The sequence below is a fragment of the Pseudopodoces humilis genome, chromosome 2, assembly GCF_049639895.1.
Source record: "Pseudopodoces humilis isolate 2021_Gansu_Grassland_sample_001 chromosome 2, ASM4963989v1, whole genome shotgun sequence".
In the NCBI taxonomy this organism is placed as follows: Eukaryota; Metazoa; Chordata; class Aves; order Passeriformes; family Paridae; genus Pseudopodoces; species Pseudopodoces humilis.
The window spans coordinates 49,890,220-49,917,903 of record NC_142201.1 but is presented as its reverse complement, the minus strand read 5'-3'; the positions used below and the strand labels follow the sequence as shown (position 1 = coordinate 49,917,903).

At 34.4% G+C, this 27,684-nt stretch overlaps 1 protein-coding gene across 5 annotated transcripts in view; it reads left to right on the top strand.

The window, feature by feature from the left end:
- The window catches only part of PIBF1 (progesterone immunomodulatory binding factor 1), a 104,096-nt gene extending 76,761 nt beyond the window's left edge, over positions 1-27,335 (top strand). For 4 of the 5 annotated variants that reach the window (XM_014262778.2, XM_088051445.1, XM_005516418.3 and 1 more), the window contains 3 exons: positions 6,809-6,893; positions 24,686-24,862; positions 27,094-27,335. In XM_014262778.2, the coding sequence (XP_014118253.2) occupies positions 6,809-6,893; positions 24,686-24,862; positions 27,094-27,150 (319 nt within the window). In that variant the 3' untranslated portion in view covers positions 27,151-27,335. Of the gene's footprint in view, positions 1-6,348; positions 6,788-6,808; positions 6,894-24,685; positions 24,863-27,093 lie in introns of those variants that run through there. The other variant, XM_088051446.1, reaches the window with a different exon arrangement.
- Positions 27,336-27,684: the final 349 nt, after the last annotated feature.

Genomic DNA, 27,684 nt, shown 5'->3' with positions numbered 1-27,684 from the left:
CTGGCACTCATGAGAAATCACAGTACTCTATACATACTGTAGCCATCTGGGATAATACTGATAATGTTGGTCCTTTGCTTTCCCATAAGTGAGAGGAAGGTTAGAGGTAGGGATTTCTAACCAGAGAACCATTACATTCAAGAAATTTTTTGTCATGAGGATAACCTTTTGGAATCTGCTGATGACAGTTTTAAATTAAAATATCTCTTAGGTGATTTCAGATTATTCTCAGCTATTCCAGAACTGCATCAGAATGGGATTTAAGTAAATTAATGATAATCCCTACCAAATATATGCCAAGTGAAGCTCTGCTGGATCAAAAGATTTAGCCCACTATTCCTATCCCTCTTAGTTTATTAAACAGCATTTTGATGGTTTGTGCGTGGAATATTTTTGAGAGGATGAGTTCAGAGAATTAATGCTCCTCAAGGAGAGCCTTGCAGATAATGTTGGTGGTATTAGAAAAGTATTAGTGAAAACACTAAACATGGTTTATGAAGCCTGGTTTCTCTGTATCTCAGAGCTGAGGGAAAATTTTAATATTTGTAAAACTATTTCAAAATGAAATTGTTCTTTCAACCATTACCTATGATTTATAGTTAATACTGCAATTCTGCAGTGACCGTTAAACTGAGGTTTAATTTGTGCTACACTTACATAAGGTACAATATTTTTTAACATTTTAAGTACAATGATGTTAGTTTTATTTCTAAATAAATAACTGCAATTTCACAAGAATCAGCTAAAGGAAAAATAGCGCTTGAATTCTTGTTTTCAAAAGCCCTTCAAAAATACTTGTGATTTTTTGGATGCATTTTTTTTAATCTCATATTTGAGTACTAGATAGGAGACAAATTAATGTAGTGTTGATATGCCTGCACCGTGACAATCAAGACTGAATACTTAATTTATCCTCACAGCTGCTCTGTGCTTGATCATAATTTTCCTTCCTTCTTTTTTCAGTGTGTAGATCCAATGGTGGAAGGTTGTTCTTTTCATGTTGTGTTTTTATTTCATCTGCTCATCAAGAGAGATGGTTCTGCATTATGTAAATTATGGATTCCCCAAGCAGAACAGGCACATCTGTTTTATTGGTGCCAGTGTTCTCTGTCACTTCCCACTTAACTTGAGTGTGGAGGGATCAGCAAGGACTTATTTGCAAGTGATATTACCTTTTTTAGTCTTAATTCATAATTGCCTTCTGTAGGCAGTGATCATGGCCAATAGTTTTTTTAGAACATGCTCCTGGGGTGATTAGGTTGCAGCAGATTTCCCAGAATGATGAGTCAGTACTTTCTTGCAACCTATGAATGTTTTGCAGCAACCTGCAGCACTTTGTATTTCCATGTCTATTGAGGTTTGTTGGTTGTACTGGATGTGAGTTTGATTCTGTGATTAAACAAACTGTTGCTGAATCAGCACAAGAGGAAGACAAACATGAGGAAGGCTATCTATGACAGAAATCTCATTTTGGATGTTCTTGGGCCATTATCTTCATCAATTTTACAGAAAATGGCCTAAATTCACTTATGTAACGGTCCCTTAACAGGCAGCAGATGTGTTGAGAATTCTCCACACTCAAAATTTTATTAAAGTGTCATTTTGGACAGCAGTTATTTCTGCAAGAGGAATGGGAAAGATTCAAGCAGATCATTTTGATATAATATTTTTTACAAGTTCTGAAGACCCGTCTTAAGTCTCTTTCCAGTGTGGTCTTCAAAGTTCACTTTAACTAGAACAGCTTGCCTGCCTTCATCCTTAAGTCTCATGCCTATAGAGCTAAGGCTGTCTTTCAGAGCCTTCATATCAAACTGTCTTCCTCACTTGGAAGGACTGTTCAAGTGATATTCAAGGTTGCCTGTGTCAGTAGCTGTCAGACTGAATCACAGAGTGGTTTGGATTGGAAGGAACTTTTAAAGATGATCCAGTTCTACCTCCCTGCCATGCAACAAGAGCTGCACTAGCTGTTGTAGTTTGGGTGAATGCTTAGCTGGGCTGCTCCATTACTGTGATTTGCATGAACAACTTAGGGACCCACCACCAGGTTATTAAAGGTGTGCTGATACCACTGCTGAAGTGCTAGTGTGAGGGCACAAGCATATTACCATTCAAAGGAGAGGTTGTTTAGGAGTAATGGAGGCTCTGTCAGGTGTTGCCCACGTATACTGTTCACTCCCTCTCTCATTCCCATCCCTTTAGGATTCTGCCAGGCAGGCCATGGGCTGTGCTGGCACTTGGCCTCAAACAGAACTTGGCACTGGAAGCAGAACACTTTTTGTGCTTCTGAAATGAGTTATGCACCTGCAGATATGTTTCGGATACAAAACCTTGGTCTTGACTGACAGGGAATCTTCAGGATGAATTTATAGGTGGTCTGCATATCTCAAAATACTCTGCTAAGTAACTTCTTATTTATATTAGACCACATAGCACTCTTGTTAATAAAAATAAATAGTGATGGTTAATAAGAGCAGTGCTATGTGTGAGGATGACTCCTTGCTGCTATAAAGAAGTCTCTCTAGCATACAGTTCTTTAGGCAGAAATGAAAACATCATATTTAGCACTCCTTTTTGAAAAGAAATGCTTGTAACTGTGTCATGCTGTGGGAAAACAAATCTCTGAGTTTCATTCTTATGTGTGTAGTGAAGTAATTGTAGTTTTAGTACATAATTTTCTGCTAAAAACATCTAGGTTTATAAATAACTGGAGATGTTAAAAGGACTTCATTCATAAAGAGAAGGTGTTTATTTTAAATGCAGTTACTCAAATTTCTCAGTACCAATGGCTGGTTTTAAAAGAAGTTCACTTACCCAAAAGCGCTACTCAAAAGCCTTAACTGTGTGGCAAATCCAGAAGCCATATAAGGATTTTGCTCACTAAGAAGCTTTGTACTGGAATGTTCCTTACCTAAACATTTTGGGTTCTCTAATTGCCATCCAAACATAAAGCTCAGCATAGGGTGTTAGATGACTTTTTTCCTGTCAAAGAATGGGCAATGAGCTTTTTATGAGAACATTACCATTCTGCGAAGTATGCACCATCTATTCAAATAGTCCTGCAGCTTACCAGAGAAAGGTTCCAAGCAAAATTTGTAGAAATATGTCCTTTTTATATATTTTCTGACCTGTAATACAACTTTTAAAAAGTTGTTTGGGTTTGTTTTTTTTTTTTTTAAAGTTTGAAAAAGTGATTTTAATTTGTACACTTTATGGATAGATTTTTAAGCCTCCTGAAGCATTCCAATTAAAGTCAATGAGAGATCACTGATTTGACATGTATTCTCTCTTGTAAGGAACTTTTGTTTGCAAAAGATCTTATACCACCCTTTCTAACTTCATGACTTTAGAACAAAATTTAACCTAGACTAATAATTAACTGCCTGTTTTGAGCTATTCATTTGTAATTTGCAGACAAGGGATAGCTTCACTAAATGGCTATATTATATATTCAGTTATATGTACAAAACCTCTATATATACACTATTTGTATTTGGTTTTTTTTCAGTGATAATACTGTATCTGAATATAAAATGCAAAAAAAAAAAAATTCAATAAATTCAATATTGGACTATTCAACTTAATGCTAAGGGCAAATTAACAGAAAGGCACAATCCATTGTGCAGAAAGGCACAATCCACACAGCATCTGGAGCACACAGTTCGCTGAAAAAGAAATACACTTTTTTTTTTTCCAAACTGAATAGAAGTAATAATAAAATCCAGTGCTATATAAACCCATGTTTATTTTGTATGTCCAGCATAAACATATTATTCAGAATATCTAATTATAGAAGCTTCTGAACAGGATAGTAACTAGTATATTTACAATTAAGAATTAAAATGGTTTAGTTGCCCAAATGGAAAAGCATTTATAAGGCTGAAACTGGGAAATGCTAGTATCCATTCTCCAGAAAAATCATGTTACCTAAAAATGTCTTACATACGATATCCAAGCTACCTTGACTTTAGATCCTGAGTGAAGCAAGACAAAACAAGCCAGTGGTTGCTATGAGCAATGTGTATGCATGTGACAAGTGTGTTTTATGGTAAGCCTGCATTCCTGGTACCTGAATTAACCTGGCTAGGCTTTAAAAGCATGATGGAATGACACTGGATGCCCTCCCAGACAATCTGGTTTCTTCTGGAAAAGAACACAGAAAAAGCAGGACCTGCACTGCTTTTCAGTTAGTTCTCTAACCTGGACTTTTGGGGCCAGTTTTATGACATACCATAATGGGCACCTTCTCCACATTCAGGGTGAGGCCATCAGTTACCAGGACTGTGGAGCACATCATGGTCCCATCTTTTTAGATGTAAGTTTCAATCCTTCAGCTCCAGTGTGAGAACCTGGTTTGCCTAGACTCGTAGATGGTGGTTTCAGAATCATAGCAAGACACTTGAGGCACTCCATCACCAAATGGAGCAGCTCATCCTTGCCTTCAGCTGTAGATGTCCACCATACATGGTAAATCAAGTTATTTTTGTGATCCATGTGAAAGATAACCTATGAAAGGACTCCAGTGTCCATCCAGATCAGTGAAGGGACCTTCTTATGTGGTGACAAATTGTCTAGTACCAACAGAAAGAGTAGGTTACCAGGATGTGGCAAGGGAAGGATGATCCTTCAACAGTTCTCACTTAGGTCAGCTAAAAGAAATTGTAAAGCTGCTCTCTTGATTTGTCACACTGACAATTAAACGTGGACTAGGTTAAACTACTCTTCAATGGGAGTGTAAGGTAGGTTAAAGCTTTGCTGCTATCCAAGATGCTGGTTCAGAACATTTTAAAACTAGAGACTGAAACGGTCAGTCTTCTTTCCAAAATGGAACTTTTATTTCTGTTTAACCTTGTCATATATTATCATTCTGTCTGGTAACTGCTATCTCACTCTGTCAAATGTGTATATGCCTCTTGCACCATTCTTTCATGAGTACATTAATTATTCCCTTCTATCTGTAATGATGAAAAAGCACAAGTGTTGCAAAACTACAAAATCTAAAGTCAGCACATACTTTGGTAATTTTATATCAATGTGTATGATAGAAAACACATCAAGTACTACTGAATGATTAGTAGTCTATGTCCTATATTTGACTATAAACAAAGAAAATTAGAACTGCTCTACCTATTAGTCTCATGTAATTTCAGAAGGTATAAACAGTATAAGTAGAATAGGTTCTGTTCTGTAGATGAAACTGAACCTCAGACATGAATTTCTGGTTCAGTCATGAACACTGATGCTTATGCTTATTCAGTACACTATTGAAGTCATAGAGAAACTTGTATTATTGCTTCTCTAATACGTTTGTGAGCCTCTGGAAGGATTAGTTTATGTTCTTAGGAAATACAGAAATCCAAGAAAAAGTGACATAAGTTACAACCCGTGAACCCAAGAAAAAGAAGGTAGAGTAATTTCATCATGATTAAAAATGTGACAGAAAATAAAAGTCTTGAAAATATTAAAATATTTTTATAGGTTTTTATGTTATTACTTCTCTTTTAAATAGTTGAAACAACTGAGCAATTTGGCAGAAGGATACATTTTTTTCTTAGAATTAATGAATGCCTAGAAGGAATTGACAGTCATAATTTACGATACAGAGCTTGTAAGGAACTGCCAGAAAATCTCTGGGGCAAAGGATGATGTTCCTTATTTGAAACAAGCGGATGATACATGGCCAATTAAAGATTGATTTATTTTGTTGATAATTTCTGGATCAAATATTGGAAATATTAAATCATTTGTGTTCGCAACATATGTAATTGCTCCAGTTATAAAATTTTAATGTATTTGCTTTTGAACTCCTGACCTGTTTGCAGTATAACATATTTGCATTCCATATGCAGAATTGCATTTTTCCTAGTTGTTGACTTATGTTACAGTTTATATTGTACAACTTAGTTAAGTTATGCTAATGGCATATATAATATGTTTTCCAAGAAAATCTCTGTGACTGTTTTAACAAAATAGATTGTATACTGCTAATATGCATGCATTAGTCTAAAATTTAATGTTAGAAACTAATGCTGGGGCTCAATAGGAAAATACATTTAATTATTATAGAACTGCTACCTGGAATCACAGTGTGTAAGCTAAACATTTCAAATATTCATGCTCTATAATTATGAAGACAAAGAATGATTAAAGTTAAATTTTACATTCTACTATAAAGGCATGCCTTCATGCTAAGTCAGTTTTCATACTTGGTTCATAGGACCAACTTGATCCCATGCATTATCCTGGAATAAAAAAAAAAATAACAAAAATATGTTTACAGTTTTTATAGAAACTACACAGCTAAAGGGTGAAGAGCTTGATGTTTTTCTCTCTTGTATTTGCTATTTTCAGAATTCTAAATACAGCAGTACAAAGAGTTCATACAGTGTGCTACTACTACTGACTAATACAACAAAGAAATCCACATTTTGATATGGAAGTGTACGTATATGGAGACCTTGCTTATAAAATAAGATCATTTTGCCTAGAAGAAATCAAGAAATTATAATAGAAGATTCTGATCATTTAAATTACCTTCAGAGAAAAAAAATAAAAACAAAAGCATTTGCTGAAGGCCTTGAATAGTTTTTCTGTTTGACTAAAGAAAGATGTTGTGTGTATCAGTACATTTGGGCCCATTTATAAAATTTTCAGTGCTTGAATATAGAGTAGTATCATTTGATACAATTACTTGAGTAGGTTTTTATTGTTGCCAGTATTTAGCTTTAGAAAATGCATGTTTCAGCCAGAACACAAGATTAAAAGAGATTATCTGTTGCTATTACTGCATTTCCTATCCTCTTTTTACCAGTCTTTTAAATAAAGAAAAGACAGCTTTGCTGCGTGTCAAGAATCAAATGGCAGCAGATTTGGAGAGACTTCTAAATGACCGTGAGGTAATCTTCCTCTTTTGCATTACTACCATGAGTGCTCATTTTTGCTACTGGTCCTTAAGCCATGGAGAAAAAAATGGTTTACTTTGGTTTGTTTCATTGGGGTTTTCTTGTCTGTGTTGTATTCAGCAAGAGAGGTGACTGTGTCTGGCAGGTACTGGGGATGGTCTCAGTTGTACTCTCAGCTGTTAAATTCTTTCTGATGATTTATTGTCTCTGTTCTTTTTCTTTTTTTGCCTTGAACAGCCTTTGGTGATTGCAAGCATTTAACAAGAATCTAAATAAAGACAATGAAATTGATACACATGTAATCTGCAAGGTCTACATGTGCCATAGTATACCCCAGGATCTCTCTGTGCTCCCTAGTCCTTGCAGTCAAACATTGGACCAAACCATTGTTCAATTCATTTTCTATACACTCTTTTGAATTCCTTTTCAGCTCCAAAATAGGGGTTAGGGAGAGGAAACAAGACAATAGTTACACAGGTTTCCAAGAAGAGTCAGAGTACTTTTTTATGTACTTACCTGACTTTCATCTGAGCAAGAATCAGGGTGCTACTGGACTGGAATACATTCTCAGATCTAAAAGTATGCAAAATTGAGCCATTTAGGGAACCCTAAAGGCCCTTGTCAAGATTTTCATCCAGACAATCTTAAGAGACTAATTAATGTCATGGCATATGAGAGAAAATCTGCAGATTAAATGTCTGAAACAAAGGGTGAAAATAAATGAAGTTTACTGCAGGAATCTGACAATGTGAATAATACCACAGAATTTTCTGAAGCTAAAGAGTACTGAAGATACAAAACCAAAAGCTGACCTAAGCAGCTATTAAGTCTTCTCCCAGAGCTGCCAAATGATTTGGCAAGGATTTGCAAGGAAAATACATTAACAAATCAGGAATTATGCATATGAGGAAAAACAGTGCAAATTATAGATAGAGAATGATGAGACCTAGCTACCCTCTTACCTGTTCAGAAAGTGATTGTAGAGTTATTTCAATAGTTTTCTGACAACATCTTTCTTTTCTCTTACTGCTAAGAGAAAAGATGGAGAGATTACTTTCAAGAAAGCTACAACTCCCCTAAATTATGCTGTCAGAGATTGGATTATCACTCATTTTAATACATTATTTTCATGGAAAATTGACTATCCACCTCCTGAAGTCTCATTCCACCTCCAAAATTGTTTCCCCTCGTCTCCTTTTCATTTTATTTATCACATTCCCTTCTTAGATCAGTAAACCAAAATCCATGTCATTAATTGGTCCAAACTAGTTTGTCTCTTCCAAGCACATAAAAAACTCCTTTTTGTTAGAACCAAATCAAAACAGTTTCACTGAGAGCAGAGTCCAAGTGAGCCTTAAGTTATATGAAATCTAGTAATTCTGTTTGCTATGTTCCAAACCAAACTAATCTATGATTTAAACATTTCTAGATAGTTTATAAACCTTACCATTATATTAATGCTTTATCATATCCTTATATTAATGATATGAAAAATACTGTGAGGAAACATGACGTAATTATGTATAATTGTAGTGGTTTCTTTCAACTTTCTTCTTCTAAAATTAAAGTCTGTGAAAAGAAACAGTTAATTATGAATGCAAGTTCTTTATTTAAAAAGTGTATAAAATGCTATAATTGTCTCCAAAGCATTATTATGAATGTAGCTGATATGACAAAGAGATAAAAGCAAAAAAAATTCCAACCCCTCAAAGTCTAACATTCCATTAAAAAGAGTTAATACCGTCTGAGACCACACAGGCTGGAATACCTTTAGTCAAAACTGTACACCTATTGAAACACATCACTGGAAGACAGCTTTAACACTGTTTAGACATTTTGCTTGTACTTTTAGCATTCACTTTTAACATGCCTAAACTTCATTTTATCTTAACTATGAATATCTTTGGTTTATCTATTCAAGAACTCTAATGTTTCTACTTGCAAACATGAGAGCAACAAGGTAATTCCTAACAAGACATGACAGTTTAGTATGTGCAATGACTGAACAAGGCTGATAGTAACCCTGTTACATGATAGCACGTACCAAGCACATAAACCCATAATTCATCTTCTTTTTTTGTTCTAACTATATGGATCTGTATATCTGACTGGTTGCATGTCAGTTTTATTTAAAATTGCAAACTGTTTAAATGCAGTTAACTCTTTACTAACCAGAAGTGGGAAAATTTGTATTCTTTTTTTCTGTCAGCAAGGATAATTACTGGAAAATTGTGATGTTACTGCAAATTTAAATCTTTTATTAAGACGCCAAAGAAGTATAGTCGAAGACTAACTCACTATCCTGTACAAAGATTTCAATACATGAGATAATTGCCTTTTATAGAAATTCAGAAAGTGTAAAACTACTGGAAGAAGTCTATATTAGAAGTAAAAAACAAAAGGCTGCATTAGGAATAAACAGAAGTGACAAAAGTTAAAGCTACACACGAACACAAAAGCCACCTGCTCTTTTCAAACATTTTCCTGAAACAATTTTAACTTATATTTTGTTTCTTATGAGATTTTTTTGTACGTTGTACTGGTATTTCATACTTTTCTTCTCTCAAACATGCAACTTCTAATGTTTCTTTTTCAGTATTTATATCCTTTTCTGCAGAGGTACCTTTAAAAAACATTTTCACTGTTTGACAAAACCAATATGACTAACATGTCCTGTTTTTAACAGAGGTAAAAAGAAATTTGAGAAACAGTACTAATTTTGGAAATATTTGCCCAATGTCTTAACATTCAGGGTATGAGGAACATCGAAGTCTGTTTCAAACTCAAGTATTTGCTTTTCTTTTTCAATCAAGCCTTCCTCTGCCAGCCTTTCTTGATTGCTTGACACAGTTTAAAATTTGAAATGGTGCTATGACACTAAGAAACAAACTGCTGCATATCAGGAGAGGGTACTTACAGGGGTTAGTGTAGTGTGGATGCAAACAATCTTGCAGAGAAATGTTACAGTTTTCTTAGAAAACATGGCAAAATTTTTCTTTTATCACTTTCTACTATTTCTTATTAGCTGCACTGCATGCTCATTGATATGACACTACTAAAACTAGGTAACCAAGGTGTGACTGCTTTGTGAGCACAACCTGTTGGCACCACCCCTGCTTGAGAAAGAAAGAATAGGAACAGGAAATTTTGAAGGAAAGTAGTTATACTTTGAATCTTGGAAAAAATTCTTACATGTGCTCTTTTATTACAGGAAAAAATTACACTAAATATTAAATGTCATAAAATAGTTAATTATTTTAAATTACATAGATGTCTAATTTGATGATAAATCTTACATTTTGCTGTGGCAAATGGAAGTGAAAACTAGTTACTTGATTATACAAAGCCTTAAAGACTTCTGTCCACCCATGAAGGAGAAAAAAGGAAGGCTGGGTTTTTTTCAGACGATATTCTTGGCCAAAATTCTGAATTGTTTCTTGACCTACTGCTTCCTTTTTTGTCGGACTTAATTAGTAAATGAGTGTAGAAAACTTTTTAATCTAGTTTTTCATTTAGAATGCTGAGAATCAGCTGGTAAGATAAAATTTCTTGCATTCTTTATGTGGTTAATACAAACTTTCCTATTAGAGGGAGTTCAGTGGCACTATCATGAATGACCAGTATCTAGGATGATGCTGAGCTCATGTTAGAGGTTCATAATAAAGCTTTCCTAGTGCCCCTTGTTGTCTTTGAGTTCTCAGAAGGGTCTGGAGTGCACAGAGTGCATTTGTACGTCCCTTAGTGCAAGACAGCAAGTTAATGCAGCCAGGTTTTTCAGTTGATTTTAGAATAAGACATTTTATATGTTTTGTCAAAGTGTTATTATTTATTTTTTTTTCCAGATCCATCAGAAAAACATAAAACATTGCTTGGATGAACAATGGGGTCTCCCATTAATAATCTTCCAGTAAATAATGGGGAGGTTTTTTTAGAAAAGGGTTTTTCAGATCTCCAGATAAACCAGGTTTTTTTGCATTATTATTTGTAGTTTCTGTTCTCATTTTAATCAGCTAAGTTTGCACTATTGACACTTTTATTAACTCAAATAACCAAACCACGCCAACCCCCAGCTTGGTTTAACTGTCTAGTTAACTGTCCCCATCATATTGCTCTCGTGTCTTTGTATAGTCAAGGAAGAATGAGTAAGAAAGATGTTTCTTCAAAGCATAAATCTAGATGAAATTATATGTCATTCCTGAGTTGACCCAACAGCTATAACACTGCCTTACCCCTTTGCTCCGTTCTCCTTCTCCTTCCCTCTTCCTGTTGCACCAGCTCTGACACACTTCTAATGCTGCAGTAGGACCATTCAAATCACTAAACAGAAACCTAACCTGGCCAAAAAAATCCCTACAGAAGTGTATTGCTGTCTGTTAAGTTAGTAATTTGAATGATCTTTGGAAAAAGTCCAGCAAAGAAAAAAAAAACACAAGTAAAAATATTTACTTGTCAGTACTACTTACCTGTGATAAAGAGTTTTGTGTCCAAAACTGTATAGAACACTAACTTCTGTGGCATCCTTAATCTGCATCCAAACGTTATCCTTTTGTGTATGTAACAGGCATCTATTAACTTAAAGGCACTGAAATGCAGTTCTCCATTAAGTGCTAAAGTTAAGTGGGATGAATCGACTGAATCTTTTTGGTGAAGCTCTTTATACATGATTCCTTTTATGTAGTTTGTTGGTTTGTTAGGTTTTTTTCTTTCCAGCAGTCAGCCTTTGACTGAAAGAAATATTTACCATGAGCTCTGTGATCCTGGCAATTCCACTGCCTTTCATGCTTGATGCAGTTGTTATTATTTTGTAACATCAGAAGTGCAATTCTAGACTTTATCCATTGGCTTTCAAACTTCAGATGAAAACTTGGAAGGGCAGTCTGTCAGCACTCAGATGTTTGGCAAGAAGTTTTAGTAATAATTTCCTGAGGTTACATTTAAGAGGTTATAAATTTGCTATGCTTTGATGTATAGCATTGTACTATTTCTTCAGAAATTTAAGATGCAGATGTGTCATAATAAAGAAAACTAATAATGTGCACAATTAAATCTATTTTAGCTTTTCCAATTCAAACAGAGTGTAGAAATTGAGTTCCAAAATCTTGAAAATTAACAAGCTGGGGTTTATGTTTTTAATGTGAAGTTCATAATCCGCTGGGTTTTGAGGGGAAAGAAAAAAAAGGAAAAAAAAAATAGAGCAAGTAGAACAAATGGAGTTATTACTATGTTTCAAATAGAAGAACTGTAGGAGACCTTAAAACAAAAAATGAGACAGTGGTGTAAGAGACACTAACAGAAGACTTCAATAGGTGTTCCTTCAAGTCCTAAGGTCAGTTTCTGTTTGTATGAATATAAGGGACTTCATTTACACTAATTTTTTAACTGCTTGAAATCACCAGTATGTGTCGCAGTCTGGCAATACAGTAATTTTTAATCTAAAAAAGTAAAACTAATGCTATGAAATCATTGTCGTAAGAAATAGAAGGGTAACATTTATGACATTAATGCTGCAAATTCAGGCTGTTTACAATGGCCATGAATTTCCTACAATGCAGTTGTTTATGCAGACATGATTTATTATCAGCCCATGAATATTATAAACTAGGTAAGAAGATATGACAACCTACTGATATTTTATCTGCTTTACACATCTGTGCACTCACTGTCCATTAGCAGCTGTGCATACAAGTGATAGAATGTAAACTTGCTGAACTAGTCACCTGCCTTATTGACAGTGTTACTGTGACAAAGCTCTCCAAGTGAAGTTAGCAACCAGAAACCAGGCTCTGGCTGTCTGCTAGAACACAAAGTAGAAACCACGTAGTAGTAGTTGAAATGAACCTGTTTGATATCAATCAGTTAAATGGCTACAGACACAGTGAGTTTGATTGCTATTTGTTTACTTAAATCCAGTTAGCTTAAGTCAGTAAATTGTTGTGTCACTCAAATTGAGTGTAAATCTGTCTAAATATGTGTACCTGATTTGGTAAGAATCTCCAGCTACATCGGGTTAAAATTTATTTTGGTTAACCATTGCAAGATCTTATTCTATTTAAAACATATAAAAGTATAAAAAATTCTTAGTGAGCTGTTCTTGCTTAAAATAGTCTACCAGGTTAATATTAAAATGCTAATTGCCTGAGTGACTATTATGTTGAACTTGTTTTCCAATTGGCAGGTGAGGTGCATTCTACATGTGATGTATAACTCACCATTTATGAGTAAACCTAGTGCTTTTCCTTTAAAACCATGTAACTCCCTGTCCCAGGTCTTCACAGTTTCTTAACAATATGTCAAAATAATCCTATTTATTAACTGAATATTTCTGTGGCCTTCACCACTGTAACTGAACACCTGTCTCATGAATATTATACCCACAAGCAGAAAACTATTACTATCTATGTTTTGCAGAAGCAACGATCAAAATAAAAGCATGATGCTTTGTCCAGAACTCCTCCATTTGTGGAAGAGATTAAGAGTTCACGTGTCCTAATGCAGTATCTTACTCACAGCCATTTTTTGTTTCTTACATGTTTCAGTTCAAAAGCCTGAAAAGAAAATCTCCTTAGTGTTTATTTCTCCTAACTAGACACAAATTTACTCTTTTCTCTAAGTCATCATCTTATATAGGAACTGATTGCATTTTGGAAGCAGTTTCACACAAAATTACATTTTCACTTTGTATCATTCTGAGAATTAACATTCAATGTGTCCTGAAAAAGGCCACTTTCCAATGTCCTGCCAGTCTCCTAAAGATTAAATCTTTAATTAAGTTTAAAAACTTAAAATGTAAATTTAAAAAAAGTTTTTATTTAATCTGTAGGATGGATATTATGTATCTTTTGTATAATATTTTCTGAGGGGAAAAAAGATAAATTTCACAACAGGCTGGAGGACTCATGTGAGTAAGATTAAAGATGTAGCTTATTTTGTCCAAGCAAAGAGAGGATGTGGTGGTTTGCAAGAAAAGGAGATAAGCATAAGGAAATATTGTGTAGGTAATAAGTAAGCATAGAGGAAAGGACAGAATAGGTGAGAAAGATGAAGTGAAGAACAGAAATACTTATTTCATTATCTTTAAAATGTAAAAAAATCTGACTTCTTTTCTAGTTTTTGATAAATGGTTGCCAAAGGCATTTTCCTAGTGTGTTTAAGATTGGAGAGAGGTCATGATCAGGCAGAGAAACTGTTACTAATTAGTCATGTTAGGATATGCATAGTATGTGAAGGGCTCTAAGCATGTTTTTCAGAGCTTCTATAAATTATCAGGCTAAGGTTTCCAAGGATTTAGATAGATGTTTATGAATGTTAGATTTGAAACATGGCCATATGAATTTCAGAATTCCATTACATTGTTTCAGTATTTTAATGTTCACAGTGTTTGAGAATCTAGTAGTCTCTGTGCTTGAATTCATCCTATGTCAGTATCCTGCACAAAATCCTGGTACTTCTCAATAGTTATCCTGGTTTTTTGCCCACAAGAGTGAAAGAAAAGTCAGATGGTTTTATTCTTTTTTTCCTCTTTTCTGGAAGTGCAAGGTGTCCTGAAGAATCTCTGCTTTATCTTACTTCAACCATTCCATTCTATATTACCAGGTTTGTCCTTCTTACTTGCATATTGCCTTTGGGGACTGCCCCTCAGTGCTGAAGTCTCTGTGCCCAGATTTTAATTCCATCTCAGCAATGACCTTGAAAATTCCAAATGAGTTTTCAGCATTTCATTATTAGTCATACTTTAAAGTCTGGCTAATGCTATCCTTAGCTGTAATTAAGTTATGCTGAAGAAGATTGACTAGGAATAACCTAGGACAGAAAGCCAATATGTTGGATTTAGGAACCTGGAGAGTAGCAACAGCTGCCATCTTCAAAAAAACAGAGGTGGAGAGAAGTTCAGACACTCATAAAAAGCTTTGGAGTCATAAGGGGGAGGGCAGTACGTGTTTAATCAGGGATGGAAGCTTAGTGGATAAAAGGAGAAAACTGCTTTGTTGGGGAGAGGGGAAGGAAGGGGTATCTGCAGGGGTTGGGAAGACATGAATGAAAAGATGTGATTGGTAACAGGTGCCTTCAAACAATCTCTATCTCTGCCTCTTCCCCCTCTTTTCTGTGCAAAATGATTGTACACGATAATGTCAAAATTATTTGTGTTTCTAAAGTGAACAACTTCCTGCTCATCTATGTGCTGCAACTTGTTTTATATAAAAAAAATGCTGATGTACAATGCTTAGCTCTCTTTTTAAATGTTAAGCCACAGAGTAATTATCATTTTTCTTATGCTACGTTTATGTTCCAAGATTCTAGTTTCTATTAATGTTCTGCATGTTTTCTAAGTAGATTACAGGGACATTTCTGCATCACAAGTAAGCCCTGGAGCTATTCTCAGCTTTAAGCTTGGAGAAACAAAGTGACATTTACATTGCTAAATGAGTGTAGAGAAGCTTCTGGCTCATTTTTTACAAAGAAAAATATGTTCCTAAGCAATATTTCTCATAATTTTGTTATCTATTTTGTTGCTGTCAAGCTTTAATAAAAATTGAATTGCAAATAGTACTGAATTTAGGAAGAGGAAGGACTTAACAGCACTGATTATTTTCTTTGAGTTGTATTATTCGGAATGTTTTACTGTTTTTCATATATATTCTTGCAAGAATTATCTATTCACAGTGGTATACAGTAAGCAGTTGTGTACTAAATAGGAGGTTTCATAGGCAAAATGCAACATATATATGGATTATGGGATGGAAATTGGCACATGTATTTTAAATTATATGGTTTTGAGAGAGATAGAATCAATTAAAAGGACAAACTTTTAAATAAGAAATTTTTAATTGTTGATTACTCTGAAATTGTTCAGATTTTCTCAGCTTGTATTCCACGTTACATTATTTTTTTCCTGTATTGGCTATGTATATTTCTGTCTCATTCTATCTGCATATATCCAGCTGTGAAAATTTTTTTCATTTTTGTTCATTTCATGGTATCATTTGACTATTACCAAGTGGAAAATTAATTTAAATACTCTGTAAGAAATAGCAAAAACAGGGAGAATTACCCTAGACTATTACCATCTCAGAAAATACAGTAACTTCTACATAATAATTTATGAAAATAAGTCTGTTTTAACACATTAGCATGTTAGCATCCATTTCCTGTTAGGTAAACATAAAAATACTTTTTATTAAATGTTGAGTAAATGAATGTCACAATGGCTCAGATTAAAAAAAAAGTATTCAGAGAATTAGTCCTAGTTACAATTACAAATATATTTCTGATCTACAATACAAAAGTGAAAACCTTAAGAATTTGACATGCTAGTATTTTTGTTAAGAAGTTAGAAAGATTAAGTTGTTAAGAACAAATTTAAAATACAGCTGAAATAGGCAGAGATTTTTGTGTGCCTAGAAAGACAGAAGCTGTTTTCTGCAGTGACTGGGACATTTTATTGTTGCCACAGTTCTAATGCGTTCACCTTATAAAACTGGAATTAGTTTGTAGAACCATATAGTCACAGACCTGTCTGTTCATTTTAAGGTTTTTATATGCACTTGGATATAGAGAATGAGTGAATTAAGTGTAGTGCAGAGGAGCTATCAACATCCTGCATATGGTCTGGCATCTTTCCACCACCCAGTTATTAGGTTCATTTGTTTGATCGGGACATTTCATACTCTCTTCCAACTTCCAGCCTTACAGTGTATCCATGTGCCTTAGATGACCATATGTGTAATTCTCACACTGGAATTCTTGCTGACTTCTTCTGTTTCCTCCACAGCTGCAATTAGATGCAACTATGTCAAATACACTCTGCCTTACTTGAAGGATTGAACAATGGCTTGTGATGTTTTCTTGATTTCATAGGCAGTTGTTAAAATCTTCTTTGAGCTCTGTTATGATGTAGATTATATTTCTGATAAGCACAAACTCAAGGAGTTCCACTGGTGAAGCTGAGTTTGCACCAGTTGGGCTACTGCTTCCTATCCATCTGCAGTCTTAAATTGAATTGGCTGACTGACCATTTGCTTCATTTTGCTGTCATGTCAAAATGGTGATTCTGCAGTGTCTTTCCCCTATTTTACAACTTGTCATCATTAATGTTACTGTCCAGTGTTGTCAAATTAGTGCTAATGGTGTTGGTCTTTTTTCCATTTCCAGCCAAAAAAGGGAACAGGTAATTCATTCCAGGCTATCGGCTGTCTTCTGCAGTATGTCTCTAGCAGAAGTAAAACCCCTGAAGGACAATTCTAAAATAGTTCTTTGTGTGAATTGTCAGCACTTCTGAAGAGGAGACATTGTAGGTACTACTTTTGCTTGAGAGTCTCATTCCTTGATAATGACACGTATGTCTCCTTTCTCTAGTGCACTCCAAAGTTTGAGTACTGTACTCAAACTTCAAAGTGCTGCATGCAAGTCACTGCATATGTTGAAAGGTGGAACCAGGTTCTGTTTCAGTCATCTAGTCTGTTGTTGTGCAGAAATATATTTATGCCAAAAATCCATACAGTGAGCTTTGTTTGTTTACCTCCATTTTAACTGGTGAACTCCAGTGCTGTCAGAGTACTGCCAGTGTAAAGATCATCTGAGAAGTCACTTCTCAAGTGACAAAGTAGCAGAGATGGATCTTGCCTAATTTTAAAAATATATTGTGTAGGTATTTACATCTGAAAATCATCTAGGGATTTGCAGTCAGAAAAAAGAAACAGGCACTATTATAGTGTTATTTATCATAACCTCATTTAAAATAAGCAAAATTAATATTACTTTTGCATTTCTCACCAACAGCAATATAAAGGAATCAGACAAGCTAGTTTGCCTAGGTTTAAATTTTATTACTGAAGATATCTAAAGATGCATGTGAGAAGATCCAGCCAAGTATCCAGTCATGTGTTCCAAAGCTGTGTTCCAAACTGCAGTGAGACTTCTCACAAAGTTCCCTCTTCACCTTAGTATTAGCAATTAAATGATCAACTTTTAATATACCTTTACTTTCACAAAAGTTACAGTATGAGTCTAAAAGTAAGAAGCAGAGAGAAATATCCTTAGTATTTTCTCTACCATCACCTGATATGCCCATTAAGCTTGATGTTAATGAATGCCTTGGGACAGACAACTGTGAAGATAGTTCCTTCTGAACCACCCTGCCCTGCCTTTTTCCAGATTAAGATCATTTTCTCTCAAGAAGGAGATATGGGAAGTATAAAATTTTAATTTTTTCTCTGAATTCTCTCTTGAACATTTGTATATTGAACATCTGTTTCTAATTCTTCAGAGACTGAGAAATCATTCCAGAATGTGCTCTTTACAGAGCACTATCAAATGGGTATAGCATTCTTAAATGCTGGTTTAAGTTTCTCAAATTAGTGTTCTTTAACAAACCTGTAGCTTAAATTTCTGAACTCTCTTTTTCCCTGTGCAGACTTGTTTGAAGACTACAATAGCTGAATAACTTAGAGGGAACATGCATGTGAAGACAGATTGCATTGACTTGCCATGAACATGTTTTTCATGCCAGTATGGCTTTTCCCTCAGTTGTATGTTCTAATATATTTATTGTTTTTATTGTTAATGTTATTTTAGAAGTTAATGCAGCCATAATAGTCACCAGGCTGCTACATTCAAAGCTACTATTTGGCTCCCACATTGAGAATAGTCCAGTCTCTGGACTCAAGTTTTGGTGCGTTAAAAGTCTTTTTGTGAAGCAGTTTTTTGTTCAATCTCTTCCACACATGGGGGATGTACAGTCAAACTCCAGACTGGATACATATTTTATTTTGAGTTACAGTTTGCCCACATGGGGACCATATGGCAGTTAAAGTGAAGAATACCAGCTTTCCAAAGGAGGTCCTGACCATGCATGCTTTGCTCTCACAGTACACTTACAGATTGGGAGTGAGAATACACATCTAAAATCATTACTTTAGTGGTTGACTCACAAATTTTGAGAGACCTTAACTTTTAATCAGGATCCCTGACGGGGGAGACCTCTGGTTTTATCCCTTCTTCATCTGATTTTTCTGATTTTGACACTGAAATTGGTTTTCTGTACTATTCTTTCATGCTGTGTTCTTCTCTGGGAGCACTTGTCAGTCATAAAGTTCAGTGGTTCTGCAAGAACCTCATACATTTTCTAGGGCAGAAATCGCTTGTTCAGCTTCCACAATATAAGTTCTCTGCTTCAAAATGGAGTTATAATCTAAGGTGAAGTTTGCAATTGTAAACTGCATACAGAATTCCTAAATTCTGTATGCAGAGCTAAAAGTAGAATGCCACTTCCCATGATAGAGGTTCAGTTAACTGCACATACTATTATCAGGGTCATTTTTGCTTTAGAGGACATTTACCTGAGTCAGTAACCATGAGCTTTACTGCATGAGGAAAGAGTCAGATGGATCTGACACCCACTGGCTTCTTCTATGATTTTAGTAATATAAAAGATGCATTATATTTACTGTTAGAATGAGCTATCTTGAGACCACATAGGTATATATCTCTTCCTACTGAGGAGTTCCAACTGTTTGGTTTGATCTACATGAACCTTCATTTTAAGATCATTGTATGGAGATTGTTTGAGGTGCAAGACTTCCCTACCCTAAGAACCTAAGAATTGACATGTATGTGATTGATTCTTGTTAGCCAGTTAATTTTTCTTGAGGCTGTTATTTTGTATCTGCTTCCAGATCATGATATATAGATATGTCTTATTAACTGCTTATATAAATTTACATAGTTACTGAGATTATACATAGACATATATAATGTTAAGTGCTGTTGCAAGTTCTTGAGTGCACACAGAGGATTCTTTCTTCCTTTGATAATAGTTACATGACAGAGACAGAAAAAAGAAATTTATACTGTTGACAATTCACTAAAAAAAATGAAATTACTATCTTGATACTATACTTGAGTACAATGCTTAATGTATGCATTTCTTTCACATACTTCATCAATTACTTCATCAGTGAGAAAAGAGCACCTTTTTATGCCTCAATCATTTCCCACAGGAGACAGTTCTTTTTTATTATGCTTTTACAATGTAAGTCATGGTTTTGTTATAATACTTAATATTCTATTCATTTTGAATTAGGAAGACGTAAGCTGCTCTTTTGGTACATGTATATTTGAGCATGTATCAATAACATCAAAATGAATGTTAATAGAGTTCATTTTATAGTATCTGTAACTCAAAATACATTTCTCTTTTATATGCCTTATTTTTGCATTTGCTTATCTTCTAGTTGCATTGCTAGTTGAAGGAATCAAATTTTATCCTTTGTATCCCAAAATTGATCTTCAGTCTTCATTTTTCTAGGTACAATTTCAATTATCCATAATACACAGGTAAAATCTATTTTAAATAAACTACAACTTATTTTTACTTTTATTTTAAGCTCAAATAACATTTAAAAGTCTCTGAATTTTCTCAAGTATGAATAATATTAGCAGGTAATACCCTTTTTTACTTTACCTTTTTTAAGTTATTTCCACTTCTTTGGTTTGGTTCTTTTAACACTATTTTAAAGCTTGATGATTTTTCAGTTCATTCCATAGCACGACCATTTAGCCTAATAAATTAGAAATGTAGAATTTGGAAAATATGCCAAACCAGAAAACATTTTAATTAATGGACACTGTGGAAAATACTGCTGTCTATCCTTTATCTGTACCTAAATAAAGAATCATAGAAACACTAAAGTTGGAAAAGACCTCTAAGATCATTGAGTCCAACCTTTTTATCTCCTTCTCTGATTTTATATAGGCATATAAAATTGCTTTTGCTATTTTTAACTAAGATTGTTGGACATAACTTACCAAAAATAAATGGAAATAAGCAAGTAGTTTCTTCTGATACTATTTACAATGCAATACATGTTGCCTTCACCTCTTGCTACGTCACTCTCAGTGTTCTCAGTCTATTCATTCTAATCACTTACTTTGAATTCCAACTCCTTTCTGGTTATGTATGCAAAATTTTCAAGTATGCTTTTATACTTCAAGTAATCTTTACTAAAAATGAATTAATACCCATAAGTGGAATACAGGATGTTAGATTGTCCTAAAGTATGAATCTCTGTATGTTTTGGAAAACTTGCCAGGTAGATAATCTGTTGTGTGAAAGCTTGTTCTAAAAACACAGGTCTTTTTAAGAAAATAATTTGATACTTCACATTTCTATGCAAGGGGAATTATGATTGCACACTGGCTATTCAGGATGAAAGTTGTTTTACGTGAAGTAGAAGCCTGAGAAAAGTAAGTGATAAGGAGAGTGAGGTGAGAAATGTATTCAGCTTATCACAACTAAATTTAGGTATCAAAATGAAGGTGTCTGTGGTAAGGTATTTTTCTGTGCTTTATAGTTAACAGCAGCCTAACGTTACAACACCAGTAGTGTCCCACTTCTGAATGGAGTCACTTTCCAAACTACATTGTCTGTGATGGAAAATTAGATTCTTAGCTCATAGTTAGATACTTAATGTTTAGATACAGCAATTTAGGTGTTTCAAGTTCAAGTGAAATCCCACTTAATGTGTCACATAGCTCATTACTTTGATTTTTGGGACTTGAGCTGGTAAACATAGCAACATCCTTAACAAAAATTAATTAGGTAGCTGTGGACAGACTTTCAAAATATTTAATAATGTAGTCCTGATACTTGTTTGTATGGGTGACACTAATTGTATATAAGCACTGTTTCATGCCAGCTGCTTTTTTCCTTGTGTCATCCTAACCCACCTTTTTTTGCCAATTGCATTGTTTTCCATGTATCCACACTGCCACGTCCCCACAGCATGTTGCATAAGCGGTGAGTGGGTGCTTGTGTTCCCATAGTTTGTGACCAAAGGTGTAAAGCCAGCCCAGGGAGGAGCTGGGTGAATCCACTCAGAGGTGTTGGTAGTCATAATTCTCCCATGAAGGATTGCTGTCTGGTTCGCCAAAGCCCTCGGACCTGGAAGCCTCAACACTGTGACACAAAGCTTGCATAGCATGGCTTATATGTCCAGGAGCCAGCTTGGCAAAGACTAAATACTTCCCCAGAGAAATTGGGAAATGCAGAGCTTTAGCAACACTGTTTCCTACAGTGTACTGAGTAACTGAAGGGAATACTGTAAGTAAACAATTTGCACAGCTCTGCCTGGACACAGAAACATGGACTTGACACAGTAAAAAACAGAAGAACTTTAATGACCCATTTTTCTTCACATCTTCCTTTACTTAGCTTATCCTGAAACTAGTACATGTCCTACACAGAAGAGCCTTCCTATCAACTTTGAACCCTCTACCTACTTTCCCCTTCTTTCATAAGGTCTTGTTACCCCTGGAACAAGTTCACATATTTCTGCTGAGTACAATCTCCAGAGCTGCTTTTACCTTGCTAGCTTTCTAGACCAACTTGCTGGATTTTAGGATTGGAAAATAATATTCACAGAATCATGGTAGCATGCCAGAAGTAGCAGGTACTCATGACTGTTTGGAACTTAAAAGTGAAGGTAAGAATTAAGATTGTGTTGAGGAGCAGATAAATCTAAAGAGGTGGTTAAAATCACTGCAGTTCAAGACAAGCTTTGTTTTCAGTATTTCCTTTGTTGAAAACAGTAAATCTCTTGCAAGTATCTTGGGGCAATTTTCTTTCCTTGTTTAGCAGTACACATACCAGAAATTCTATTGGATTCAGTATTTCATGTGCTATTTATTTTTCCAAGTTTCTTAAGGTCTTTCTTGCTAAATGTGGAGGGGGTTTAGAACAAATATTAAGGCAACCTTAGCTAAATCCTCATGATAAATTTGGCTGTGATGTCAAAATAGCTTCTTCGCCCCACTCCCTGTCATTCCTTCCTATAGCTTCACATTGGAGAATCCTGCTGTCACAAGGGAAGCTTATGTGAGAGCTGACTCTCTAGAGCCTATTCCAAGTCTGAGAACAGACAGTGCTGTCAAGTACAGGACAGATAGTATTAAGTAGAGAGGACTTTAAACTGCCAAGTGGATCTTGACACAGGAGAATTTGACCCTACACATACAAGTTTCAACTCTGTTTCTGAAATAAATCTGTGTGACAGTTTTTGGGTTTTGCCTTGTTCAAACGTGCAGCTATTTGGTCCACAGAATAACACAGTTTAAGTATAGGAACACCATTTGCTAATGTCAAAACATTGTTTATGTACAATTTAATCTCCTGTGATGGTGTATTTATTTGCTGTATACTTGCTTGAGTTATTTTCATCAAGAAATTCTGTCTATGTGTTGCTTTGGCAACATCTTTGCAGAGTTTACAACTTCGAAAAACATGTTGGCATCAGCTATGCAGTCCTTTTAAACAGCTGCTCTGCAGTCATGCTGTTTCAACATGCCACCACACATGGCTGAATTATGCAAATAGTTAATATTAAATGACTGAGATACAAGAACAATTTGTACACTCCATAAAGATGATCTGTGGAGTGTAACTTCCATTCATGTAACTGAGTTAGTGTTGGACAATTTAAAGGCTTCAGCATGTTTCTTTTGACTTTGTTTCTTGTATTAAAGGCAGCAGTGGACAGAGAGAAGGTATATGGCAGGAGTATCTTAAAAGGCTGAGGGTTTTTTTTAACTCATTACTAATAATTCAGTGAAAATAGAATGTGCATCAATGTTATTTTCCAGCAGGTATTAAATAGGTAAGGCTTAACAAATATTTGTCATTCAGCTATAAACACAAATTACCGTTTTCTGGTTGACAGATGAGACAGAATGTTAATTGGATATAAGGCTAATATAGTGACAAGTGTTACTTATTGAAGACAGCAGCATTTGTAAAAAGCAAGCAAACAAAACCATTAATATTTTAAAATATGTAAGATCCTCTTAAAATTTACATTGAAAGGCTTTTCTACTGATCTTGCTGTTCTAATTCTACAATAATGAATGCTCTAAATAATACTACTAATAGTAATAATACTTAATACTTTAAATTCTGGAACTTATTTTACAGTAATCATACCTATTACATGGGGTGGAGGGGGAATGTTACGAGGTAGGTGTGGTGAAAGATGACAAAAGATGTCCAGTTAAAGTCAGAAAATGCTATGTTTTTTCCTTTCTCACTCTACTGTACATTTTTGAGTAATCTGTTTTGTTCAGCCAATTATTAAGGAAAGATTACATTTTTAATTCATATTGTTTTCAAAGCAAATTACTAGCATATCCAAAAAAAAGGCTGCATTTCTATGTTCTCATTCCTTTTTCCACACTGGAGCTTTCATTTTTCACAAAACTTCTTTACCATTCTGATCCTCTTTTTACTGTACATCCTCTAAAGGTTCTTCATTGATTTTTCTTTTCTAATCTGGTTACAAGGAAATATTTCTAGTAATGTATTTATAATATATATATTATATATAATATATTTCTGTGCAAGACCTAGTGCTCAAAAGTACAAGTTGTCACAGTCATTCAAATTAGATTTTTACACCCGCTCAGCCTGAAAAAATAAATGCCAAAGAATTCTTTTAAATGGAGTGGATGTCCAAGTTAAAAGAGATAATGTGCTTCTTATGCTTCTTACTATACAGTAAATGTTGTCTTTTACAGCCTTTAAGCAGAACAAAATTTGAGTTGAATAAATGCTCTGTGCTTCTTTTATTTTCTTACTTTGCTAGGGTTTAAGTGGTAATTTTACTAATTATAGCAAGTATATATTCTTTTTTGCATTTACTGATCCAAGTTTCGTGAATACAAGCTTGTTAATAACAAATAAATAGGTTCAAATGTAATTTAACTGCATAACTTAGCATTGTTCTTTTGTGGTTTTATAGGAACTAGCAACAATGAAGCAGATTATTATTACTCTACATGGTAAACACTGTGAACAAAATCTACCTCTGTCTCATATTGGTGTAAAAAGTGCAACTGGAAAAAAATCAAGCCCTTTGTTAAAACTGCTGTCAGAACATGAAGAAGAAAATATATTTACACCTAAGCCAACATTATTTGTAAGTACTATGAAAAGAGTGAGTGCTAAAATTTCTGATGGTTCTCCTCACTTTTTAAGAAGAAAAATGTGGATTCATCTTTCAGGGAGATGTATAATTAATTCAGCTCTTTAGGGAAACAGTCAATGTTGAGGAGAAAAATTAGGTTTTGTGATGTTTTTTAGCTATTTGGTTACTTTCTATATCTTAAGTTTGCAGCAAACCAGGTCGTTTTCTTAAAAAAATACCATTGCTGTATTTACAGCATTGAGTGGCTAGCAAAATTTTAATAGTTGTAGGGATTCACAGACCATGTATACTAATTTAAATCTACTATGATTGTGTATAAGTGGAGTTTGTGCATATCTATATTGAGAAGCAGGAGTGAGGAAACAGGTGTATTTATGTATTCTTAAATTGATGTATGTGTATGTGCGTATGTATCTAAATATATATAAAAAACAGAACACCAGAAGTATACCACTTCTGTTGCTAAGGAAGCCAGATGTTATAAAACCATTATAAAACCCTGTTTTATTCCTTCAGAAATGAAAAGCTTTTATTTTAATATTTGAAGTGGCCCACTTCAGATTTAGTACTTCTGGTACTGGAAAGCTTCATGAAAACGGTTTGAAGTGTCTGACTATGACTGTGTCAGAACTAATAGATTCAAGACAGCCAAGTTGCACTGTTGAATCACAAAACAAATTATGACACTTACAAACTTCGTGATTCTGCCTTTCTCTGGGGTGGACTGGGTGTATCCATATTGCATAGCATATGTGCTGACTTGGTCCAAAGAGAACTCTTTTTTTCCTTTTTTGTAGTTTTTTTTTTCTTCTTTTGTCTTTTTTCTTTTTTTCCTGGTAGAGATTTTTAACATACAGTGTCTTAAACAATATGAGGTTTGTGGTGTAGCACACCATGTACTGGGTTTATAACACAAAAAGTAGGAAATCGTAGCATCTCTGGGACATGATGTGAGGACATTGGGGGATTTTAGGAGTTCAAATTTTGCTTGAATAGCATTATTAGACTAAACACAGGCTTATCCATAGTCCTTTTGGTAGTGTTAAATTATACTGCCCAAACTTTGCTTTTGATGGAGCTATTCAGTGATCCAAAACACGAGCAAACAGTTTGTGTCAATGATCTGGAGTATCAGTGCATAATCTGTCGTGTCTTACAGACAGGATATAGAAACCATGCAGGAATCCAGAAAAACTGCACTTATATTAAGAAATTGTAACCAATTTCTCTGTGAAAAACTCTAGCCTTTGCAGATTTTGAAGTAGGGAACTTAAAATGGGCAGATAGCACAGGTTTTCTTCTTAGATAGGAAAATAAATCAGTAGGCCTTTGAAAATCCTGATAGTTCAGGTCAATTTTTAGAATTCTAAAAGCTTGACTAAATACAGCAGATTTGTTTTTGTAACTGGAATCTTCGAAATGAATAAAGTATATTTTTTAATTGGATGCTTTTAAGTCTTGGAGGAAAGAATGAATAGAGAGCAGTCAGAAAAGGGAACTAGAAAGGAACAAGTTTAGAGACAACATACTGAGACAGTGCTCACTAACTCAAGATATTATATTCAACCCTGGAAGCAGAATAGTCCTTACCTTGTTCCACCTCCACTTGATTAGTTGTATTTCTATTAAAACTTGAATTATTTTATTTTATACAAACCACCACTGAATTTGCCACAAGCAATCCTGACTGCGCAGCAGTAACCCATAGGATTATGAAGATAAGGAAAAGTTGCTCACAGATAGTTCTCTGCAATTAAAATACCTTCTACAGAGTTAGAAAACTGTATGCTTTTATTTTCAATTAAATTTTTTTAAGAACTCTATTTCTCCATATAGTGCAAAATTTTGGCACATGTAAGATCTTTTTTCTAAGATCCATTTCTTTCTCAGTTGGAAAGACAAATTATGTTATTTCAAATGAAACCTATTTATGGCACAGTTGCTGCTTGTTTTCATTATGACAGGTATTTTTTAAAAAATTATTTTGTTTTCATTATATAATTTGCTCTCTACAACCTGGAAGTAGGGAGGTTTTAATACTGATATGTTGTAATAGTAAATTTAAATGTGTGGTCTTGTTTTTGATATTTGCATTTAAGCAAAGAACTCAACTGTTAACTACATAGGAAGGAGAGGGACTTGTATAGATTGTTTAAATTGTGTAGATTGCATGTTTTTCTTCTGTTCACTGTCTCACAACTAAATGTTCTTTCTTTTTACAGACAAATAAAGAGGCACCTGTATGGTACAAGAAACTGCAGAAGAAAACATCACCATAGCATTTTTCCAAAATTATTCAAAATAATCCTTTTGGATGCTTTTCATTAAAGAAAGTTATTTTCATAATAATGATGCCCATTTTACTGTAAAAGTAAGCAACTGTTTTGGTTTTAATTATTTCTTTCTTAACTGTCAAATAATCTTATGCTTCATAAAATAATTTCTAGATCTGTCATGTGAATAAAATGTGTGAAAATGATGTATGTAATAATTTTACTAACATATTAATTTTAAAAGATAAATAAACACTAGTATGTTGTACACATTATAATCTGGGCAGTTAAAAGGTGTTATTCAGAGTGTTCAAATTAATGCATGTTTCAGTCTTTTATATTGTTTTTCCTGTGTTTCATGCCACATTCCTTGCAACTATTCTGGCTAATGGAAATTTTCAAAATATACATGCATTAGTATCAAACTATATCATACTTTCTATGAAGGAAATTCGTGTCAGCTGGAAAAAAATTCTTGCTGCCATTGATTTGTAGTTCATCACTGATGTCATTTGTATAACCAAATAGGCATTAAAAATA